This window comes from Artibeus jamaicensis, unplaced genomic scaffold, assembly GCF_021234435.1.
Source record: "Artibeus jamaicensis isolate MK-2021 breed Jamaican fruit bat unplaced genomic scaffold, CSHL_Jam_final contig_685, whole genome shotgun sequence".
Lineage (NCBI taxonomy): Eukaryota > Metazoa > Chordata > Mammalia > Chiroptera > Phyllostomidae > Artibeus > Artibeus jamaicensis.
The window spans coordinates 12,127,866-12,137,399 of NW_026521924.1; the positions used below are offsets into that span (position 1 = coordinate 12,127,866).

The 9,534-nt window shown below is 56.9% G+C and overlaps 1 protein-coding gene across 1 annotated transcript; it reads right to left on the bottom strand.

Annotated features, from left to right (window-relative positions):
* On the bottom strand, positions 1 to 9,534 carry MAVS (mitochondrial antiviral signaling protein). Its single transcript, XM_037147757.2, has 6 exons — positions 9,304 to 9,534; positions 7,727 to 7,901; positions 6,303 to 6,460; positions 5,414 to 5,570; positions 3,368 to 3,873; positions 1 to 2,461 (listed from the first exon to the last, which is right to left on the bottom strand). Exons 1-6 carry the CDS (start codon positions 9,418 to 9,420, stop codon positions 2,003 to 2,005), a joined length of 1,572 nt encoding a protein of 523 aa, XP_037003652.2. The 5' UTR covers positions 9,421 to 9,534; the 3' UTR covers positions 1 to 2,002.

Genomic DNA, 9,534 nt, shown 5'->3' on the forward strand with positions numbered 1-9,534 from the left:
TCATACCTGTGCATGAATTGTTTACTGACTGACCTGGGTACCTGGGAGGGCAGGGGAAGCAGAGAGGATAGGTTAAAAGTAAGGGTGACGGGGAGTTGTACAGGCAGCTTGGGCAGGGACCCCTCCTAGTTTCAGTGTGCAAATTACTGGGTTTGGAGTGAGGGCTGAAAAGAAGTTCAGAGGCAGAGGTCATTAAAGGTAGAGGTTGCTGGAGTCCCCTGGGGCAGTGCAAAGAAAGACCGCAGTAGCCAAAGCACAGTGCAGAACCCCGCAGGCTGACAGCTTGAGGCGGGCCACAGTGACACCCCCCGCGTCTCCAGGGTTCTAGTCCCTGTCCCTTACAGAACTCCGAAATGGAATCGGCTCCCAAGGTCCCTTGCCTGCCCTGTGTCCTTTGATGGCCGCCTGAAAAGAACCCACAAGGAGACCTAATCCATCTGGCTGCTGGAGGGCATCTCAGCCCTCACCCTGCACGGCTACCTCAGTGCATGTGCCTCTCTCCCCAATCCCTAAGAATCCTCCAGCACACAGGATCAAGTACGGGGCAAATATAAAGGTGTGAGGGGCAGCAGTGGGGTCTGAGTCTGCCTCTAAAGGTGCAGCCAAGTGCTCCGGCCGCTCCAGTGTGAACAGTGATAGTAGCACGTTTCCCACCCTTAGTGAGTGCCAGGAGCCAGTCTAAGATTTCTATAAACTCTTCTAATCCTCACAACAACACTAAGAGAAATATATATATATTAGCCCAGTGTGTGTGTGTATATATGTGTGTATGTATGTATATATATATATATATATACACATACACTTATTTATTATTATTTTTTACTCCCTTTCATCCCTTAGTATTTTTCATCCCTCTTTCACAGCTAAGAAAACAGACGCACAGAGGTTAACACCTTACCCAAGAGCACAGTGATGAGAGGCACAGCGGGATTCAGGCCCAGGCTACCCTGTGCTGCAGCTGCACCCTTACCAACGGGCACCCTGCCTCTCCTGCCATCGTCTCTACTAGGGTGGGCAGGGGAGAGGTGGGAGAAGCATTTAGTGGCCACCTACTCTGGGCCAGGCAGGCACTTGACACACACGTGTATGCTTCCGTCTCATTAGAAACCAGTGAAGGATGAGCCATGATACAGTCCATGTGGGGAGACAAGACCAGAGAAGTCAGATCATCTGCCCAAACCACACAGCCCAGGAAGGGGTGAAGCTGCAGTCCAAACTTTTGACCTGAGCTCTGTCCAGAAGGTCCCCTCCCGTTCCCAAAGGGCCCCTCCCCACTCTGCATGGGGATGGGGACCAAGAGGAAGGGAAAGAGAAGGGGAGGGGAGGAAGCTGGAGAGGGGCTTCGGAGGGGATCCTCAGGGCTGGCAGCTGTGTCAGGCTTCCCAGGGGTCTACAGGGACCTCCAGACCTTTCCCCAACCTTGCCCAGCACGAGTGGAGGGCCAGCAGCAGCTCTGGTCTTCTCTAGGGTGCTCTCAAGGGCAACGGCCTCCGGCTGCGCTGCTGGGGGCCGGGAGGGAGGTCTTGTGGATTCCTTTTCCCAGACATGGGTCAGCAGCAGCCAGGGACCAGGGCAGGACTGGGGTGGGGCTGGGGCTGGGTGTTGCCAATCCCCTGCACTCTTCAGTGGCACCTCCCCATCCATGGGCTTGGACAAAGAGAAATGAGGCCTGGATGGAGGCACCTCCTCCAGAGGACAAGGGCGACAACCCAGATTGCCAGGTGGCAGGTCTGGAGAAATGGGGCAACCCTGGACCCAGGAAGCCAAGGATGGTAAGGGAGCTGCAGGGTGCACCAGCTGCGTGCGACAGAAATGTGGCCTCCCAGGACTCAGTTGGCAATGGCTCAGCCTCCACACAAGGCTACGGCCTCGAGTCCCCTCTGATCCAGCCTCTGCCAATCCCAAGAAAGGGACAAAGTGGATGGGACCAGCTCCGTGACTCAGGCCAAATGTACTGAGGGGAAGGGAGCAGATACATGACCGGGAGAGCAGAGGGGCCTCACTGGAGCAGGCGCCGCCGGTACAGCACAGCCAGCAGTGCGGCCAGGAGCGCCCCAGCAGCAGCCGCCCCGAGCCACAGAGCCTGTGGAGCCCATGGCACTGGTGTCCCCACAAGCTGGGACTCCTCCTCCTCCTCTGCCCTGTGCAGGGGGACAGCCTGCACCCCAGAGTTGCCCGCCATGAGGTCAACACTGGGACCCTCAGCCACGTGGATGCTCAGGCCATTCACCGAACTGTACTCATTCTCCTCTGGGGCATTGTTAGGTTTTGGGCCCGAGGAGTCGCTGCTAATGGCAAGGTCCTCGGAGCAGCCGGAGAACAGCGGGCTGTCCTGGGAAGACAGCCTGCCTGGTTTGCTCAGCTCTGGCCCTGAGCCCCAGCTGTCAGAGCTTCTGTCTGCACTCGACGAGCTGCCTCCAGCAGGGGCACCTGTGGGCACTGGAGACACTGGTGTCTCCTGGTTAAAAAAAAGAGAGAGAGAGAAAGGATAGACGGGACTGGGGGTGACGGGGGGAAAAGCCAGGTTGTGCGGCCTCATTCCTGGGCCAGGGCATGAACTAGCAGCCCAACCTCACAATTCCCAGCCCACAGTGCCTGGGAGGCCACCTTTTCTCAGGGAGCCAACCCACTGACAGTGCAGGAAGGCAGGCAATACGAGGGGGACCCAGGCACTGCAACAGCATCGGTGGTGACCCCCCAGGGCAGCTCAGTCCCTACTCAGTGGCCTGCCTGTGAATTCAGCCCCACCCCTGGGAGCCGTTGGTGGTGTGAGGCCTCATCTTGCATCAACGTTCTGCCCGGGCTTGAGGGCCATGGAGTGGCCAGCCACAGTGTCAGAGGCCTGGTTGTGCACTCAAGAGACTCCATGGGACTGGCTCCTCTGGGCAGACAGCAGAAGTAGGGTGGTATGTGAAAGCTTGGAGAGGGGGGACAACTGTGGGAGGGCCGCTGGGTCAGAGCAGCTGCCCAGGTTGGACGGGCTGGGACTGCTGTCAGTGAAACCCGGGTCACGGAGCTGTCGCGACCAACAGGCCATCCCATCCTATCCGTCACTGCTTCCTCCTCTGCAAAATGGAATTACCAAGCTTACCAGGGAGCTGGGAAATCTAAATGGATTAACACACGTGACCAGTGGGGGTGGCCCACCATGCCTGACTCTCCTGAGGCATCCACACTTAAGAGCTCGAATGATTATTAATTATGACTCCAAAGGAGTAGTGCGGGGTCTGGATGAGGCTACTTCTCAGTGATCCCTATACCTTTAAAGGAGGCCCTGGATCAGCCTAGAATGGAGACAGGGCAGGGGCCAAGGACAGGGCTAGGGAAGGGGCCCAGATCACTGCTAGGAGGGGCGAGGACTCACCTCTGCGGGTCTGTTGCTGCTCCTGATGGGGGGTGCTTTGTTGGCAGGCACCTTGCTGGGCACCGAACTCGTGGGCATCCTGTGGTCAGGCACCAAGCCAGCAGGCACCTTGGGTGGCACTGTGCCAGCGCGTGTTGTGTTGATAGGCAATTTGGATGGTGGTAGACTGGTGGGCACATTAGTGGGAGGCTTTGAGCAGGTGGGCAAGTTAGAAGGCACTGTGCTGGTAAATGCCGAGTGGGTGGGCACCTTGGAGGGCGCTATGCTGGTGGTCGTAGAGTTGGTGGGCACCCCTACCCCACTGGAGCAGACAGTAGCCTCAGCCTGGCCACCAGCACCCCCTACAGAGGAGGAGGAGGTGGCGGTAGACAGAGCTGACACTGCAGGTCCAGGCAAGCGGCTTGCCCTGGGGGTGGAACGGGCCAGGGGCTGGAAGGACACAGTCGGAGATACGGGCCCATGAGGTGACGATGTGAGGCTGGAGACCGTGCCCGCAGGTGGCAAAGCTAAAGGAGAAACACAGAGCCACAGGAAGGCTGGAATCAGCGGTCTGGAGAAGGGCCCCTCTGCCCCAGCTTACACCATCTCTATGGCATCAAGGCCTCCCAGCCTCCTGCCCATGGAGGAGTCTCCACAGTCCCTTTGGTCACTGCTCCCAGGCCTCAAGGCCCGACAGCTGCAGGCACATACTTGGTGTTGTCTGTCCACACACCTTGACCTGTCCTCCTGAGTCTGTTCTCTCCCACAGCCCCTAGGAGCTTGAATATCATTCATTACCTGCTCTGCTTTTTCTTCTCCTGCCCGGGAGACCCTCCCTCTCCTCCTGTGTCTACCTTTTCCACCTTTTCCACCTTTTCCGTAGCCCGGTGGAATCCTGGATACTCCTTCCACTGCCATCTCTCCTCCCCGCCCCACCCCCAGCAGGAGCGATCCTGGACCAGGGCAAGGGCCAGCAGGACGGCTCAAGCGGAAGAGCTCACACCGGTCCTGTGGTCCCAGTGGCCCAACCAACCAACCCCTAGCGTGTGCAACTCTCCTAGGGAAACCCACCCCCGGGAGAAGGGCCTGCTCTGGGGGAAGCGGAAGGGAGCAGGAAGTGACGGTCCAGAAAGCCGTTCAATCAGGATTTCGGTGGAACTCTGAGAATGCACATGCCAGGCCCCGTGGCTGACAAAGGCCAGGCATCCTTCTGATGTTCCCTCCGCCCCAAATATAACACCACGGAACCTTGTGGGACCTGTGTGTGCACATTCCTGAGGGAGAACACTGAGGTCTGGTGTGGGGATCCAGGCCCTTGGCTGATGAAGACCACACTTCCTCTGGGGGATGAGAAATTTTAGTGATTTTTGGGGGAGCTAGAGACCATCTTATGGCAGGGCCCTTCCCAAGGGCTCACCTGCCAAGAGCAGACCCAGCCCTATACTCTCCCTTCCGTGCTACCCCCCAGGTGCTGGCAGATCCCTACAGAGCCCCTTTGGTAGAGAGCAGAAGTGGCCCTAATTCTCTTCTCCTACCTGTATCTATACCCTCTGCAATGTGACTTTGTCGGTCCTCTCACTGAAGGACAGAGTATTTCCCTGCTCCTTGACTTCGGGCTGACCTGTGACTTGCTTTGGCCCACAGGAGGAGGCCAAAGGAACACTGCGCCAGTTCTGAGCCTGTGCCCCAGGTGCCAACAAATGAGCTTGTTGCTGGAGGACGAGGGACTCATGGAAGAGAACCAAGGTGCCCCGGACAACAGCCACACGCTACACCAGTGTGTACGCAAGACGGAATTCAGCCAAGATCTGAACCAGCCCAAACTGCTGACCCACAGAGGCGTGAACTAAATAAATAGGCATATTTTAAGCTATTAAATTTGGGGAACTGTTTGTTATACAGCAAATGCTAACCAATACACCCTCTAAGGAACTGGGTTGCTCCCTGGGGTACGCTCCCTTTATTCCCACCCTTGCCTCTTGTCCAAGAAAAGCCAGAGGGACGACTCTAACCCTCACCCTCACTGAGAGGTCAGAAAGGCCCTAGAATTACAGGTCCCACACATACCTTCTGTGTGGGTACTGCCCGGTTCTGAGTCCTGCTCCTGTGGCCCACTGGAGGGCTGAGGGCTGAGGGTTGCCATGTCAGAGGAAGGATTCTGGGGGCCACTGGACCTCCTCAGGACAGTCCCAGGGCTGGGTGTCTGTGGGCCCTTCCTGGAACTCTGCAAGAGGGAAAATATGAATGAGGTAGTTGCTTTTCCCAGGAGATGGTAAAGGACAGGTGATGTTCATAGGGCAGCATCTACAGACCTCAGCCCATGTCACGGAGCACAGGAAACAAGGAAGCTGCTGTCTTGACTTCGGTCCCTGCCAGGCCCTCGGTCTACAAGTGACTTTCAACCCACCTCATAACACACACGTACCATCCCCTGGGGAGTCCTTATCTGCCTGGCCCTGTAGAAAGGTCCCCCTCTGTAAGGCCCTCCTTGCATAGACCCCTTTCTTGCGCTTCACATGCACGGTTTTGTGTCTCTTGGGCACCCACTGCCCATTCATCATATCCCAATAGAGTCAGTCACCTTTTCCGAAAGTTCACGTTACTGGCAATAATTATAGTGCCACCATCCACCCACTACCCCATCACCTTCTGGCCCCTCACTCCCCCTCATCTGGTCAGCTGCTGGTCCCTGGACACCTCACAAGTACCACTGCAAAGACCCCAGCCTGGGACCTCACAGCTGGCTGATGAGAAGATTGGGGCCACAGAGTAAAGCCCTGGTCAGCAGTCTGGGAGCTGGTCTGGGGCAGATCCCCACTAGGGGGGCCCTGGGTTCTGATCAGAGATTAGGCACAATTTGCAGGGGGCAGGAGAGGGCTCCTGGAAGGCAGGGTGAGCGGAAGCAGGCAGGTGGCAACACAAAGCACAGGGTAGAAGGTGGATGGTGAGGACGCACCTCTCCCAGGGATGCTGGCGACTGGGTGTCCTGGACGGGTATGGGGTAACTCGACTCCTCGTCTCTATAGCTGTCGTGGGAGGCACTGGAGGCCACAGCAGGCGCGGAGGGCCCTGGAGCCTCAGCTGAAGCTGACGGCTGGGGGCCTCTTTGGTTCACTGGAGGACAAAGACACAGTGATGTCACGGAGGAGTCGGGTGTGTCCCCAGGGCGGGGAAAGGCCTGGGTGCTCTTGGACCGACCCTCAGGGCCATGGCCGTTGGACTCCCACGGCGCCAGGGGCTGCCCCGACACAGAATGTACTCCTCGGAGGAGACAGGCTTCGCTTCGTGGGAGGCAGACGAGGAGGGAGGCGGGGGTTGGGGAGGACAAGGAGAGAAAGGCGGAGTGAGACGGAGGGGGAGCGTGCAGGGGGCCTCGCTGGTCTCTGGCCGCCCAGACTGGGTCAGCAGTTACCGCTTCCCTGCCCCCAGGCGTTCTGGGACCCAGTGCCTTTCTCCCCCTCGTGGGTGTCTGTCACCACCCACTGACCCCCGACCCGATGCGGTGTCCTCCTCAGCCCTTCCTCCGTAACTCCCACCACTCAGCACGGGCCCCACCGCAGCCGTCTGTATTTAGAGAATCACTGTGAATCTCCACAAATGAAGACACATGTTTGAAAGGAGAGGCAGAAGGGGAGGACGGAAGGCACAGAAAAGCAACGGAAGACAAACGGGGACATTCTAAGGCTCCGAATCCAGCCGGGACTTCAGGAGTGGTGTCTAGTCTGACATACAAATAATTGGCGCTGGCTTGCCTTTTCTTCCTGTCTCGGTTCCTCAGACCCCGACCTCACAGAACCCCCCGCGGGCATCTGTGGCTGGGAGTATCCGAAGGAGCCAAGGGGCAACTGGGGTGGGGAACCTTAGGAGGCTAAGGGAAGCCAGCAGATGGGAAGCGATGAGGGAAAAAGAAAACTCACAAGGGAGAGAAAGGAGACTGCAAAGGGGAAGGAGGAGAGAGGAGGGCAGAGAAAGAAAGCAAACTGAGGGCGAGGAGACAGGAGGAAGTGAGAACAGGACCGAGAGGCAAATGTCACAGCCACAAAAATGAGAGGAGGCCCAATGTGCTGAGCACTGGGAGGGGCCCGGCCCCGCCAAAGCACTAGAAAAGCCAACCTCCCCTGGCACCCACTGCAGCCCCACGAGGCAGATGACCCCATTAGCCCTGTTTTACTGAGGAGAAGACCACGGCTCAGGGAAATTAAGGGACTTGGCCAAAGGGACACAGCTAATAAGTAGCTAAGCTGAGATCGAAACCCAGGTTTGTCTATTGCCCAGGGGTGATGGAGGAAGGAAAGAGGTACAGGAGTGAGGGGACAGGGAACATGGAGGCTAGGGGACCAGGCAGGAATTCCAAGAGAAGGCCCGGGGCAGGAGGCTTACAGGGCAGGTTGCTCTGGTAGACGTGGGCCACTTCGTCGGCGAGACCAGTCAGCTCGCAGGCCCTCAGTGCCCGGATGAGGGACTCCACCCAACCACTCCGCCGCTGAAGGCTGTTGAAGAGTTCCCAGATAGTGTTCCGGTTCCCCTTGAGATTGTAGTGGGCCCGCAGTAGATCCTGGAAGACACAGCCCACGACCTTGCTCAAGCCAGGTGGCCCTGGCCCTTTCCCCACCCCAGAGGGGACAGCGGCAGGCGGGGGGGCAGCCATGTAAAACTGGGTCAGAACTCAGGACAAGGCTAGGGGTTGAGTTCCAGTTTAAAAGCAGCTACCAAGAAAGAGGCTCTTCCTGTGCCCTGGGCTCTCCAACTCAGGACTTTTCATGAATTATCTTATTTCACGAAAATGCAATTATTCCTACTCTGCTGATGAGGAAACAGCGACTTTGCACAGTAAGGCAGCAAAGACCCTGCAGCAGCGGGGCAGGACTCTGCAGCGGCTGGTCTGATGGTCTGGTGCCAAAGCCTGCGGTTTGTTTGTACAGCCTCCGAGGTACAAAGGTTTAGATTAGCTGAGGAGGAAAAGGTGTGTAGGAAACAGCGGATGAAGAAGGACGTAATGGAGAAGAGAGGCCAACAACACGAACTAGGAGAGATGAGGGACTCGGGAGACTCTGGGATAATGTAGCAGCTGCAGTTTTAAAATCCACCTGAATTCCCACATACAAACAAGCAACCAGACAGCAGGCACAGAAAACATTTACTGTTAAACAAGGTAACGAGTCCTGGCTGGTGTGGCTCACTCAGTGCAGTGAGTGCTGGCCTGCAAACCGAAAGGTCACCGGTTCCATTCCCAATCAGGGCACATGCCTGGGATGTGGGCCAGGTCCCCAGTTGGGGGTGTGAGAGAGGCAACCTATCAGTGTATCTCTAGCACATCAAGGTTTCCCCCCCTTTTCTTTCTCCCTCCCTTCCCCTCTCTTTAAATATAAATCAATAAAATCTTTAAACAACAAGGTAACAAAGTATCCCCACTAAGCTCAATCAGCCACAAACTGGTGCTACCAACATCTGCGGGGCATCTGTGGGGGAAGAAGCAGAGAACAGGGGGGTTCGATCTAAGAACAGCAAAAGCTGGGAAAGGTCTGGCCCACTTCGCTAGGGGACCCCAGGTGGCTCTGAGGGGGCTAGGGTGGTCTGGTACTCATAAACTCTCAAAGCTGAGTCCTGGGCTTCATACCAGAACAGGATCCCATGGGGAGAATTGACTCTAAACTGAGCCAACAAAACGAGATAAAGAAAAAGCCGGTTTTGATAAAGTTGGTGAGGGGCCCGGAATGCAAATTTCAGGCAGCCGAGGGCCACGTTGTTGAGCACTACACCAAAACAACACCAGAGGGAGCTCAGGAGAGTGGGGAAAGCCAGCCTGAACCACACTTCATTCTGAAAGTTAGAAAAGGGACAAGGGCAAGAAGCGGGATAGACAACTGGGAAGGAAGGAGTGGGAGCTGGCTTGGGTGAAGCTCTGAAGTCCATGGCCCTGGCCCCCGAGTCTGGCTGGCTGTCACACCCTGGCTCACCTGGTCACTTGCTGTGAGGCAAGACAAGTAAGGCAGAATCTCCAGAACATGAATATGGTAAAAATTGCGGAAATGGTGGCGGATATACTCGTAAGTCTTGTCCTCTGCAACCGTCATCACTGTTCAGGTTCTGAAGTGACGGAGGGCTCTGACGGGTGGACAGTGTGCGTGGGCCCCTAGCCGCTGAGAGCCAGAGGGCTCCACCTAGAGGTGCTGTTCCTTTGCAGTACC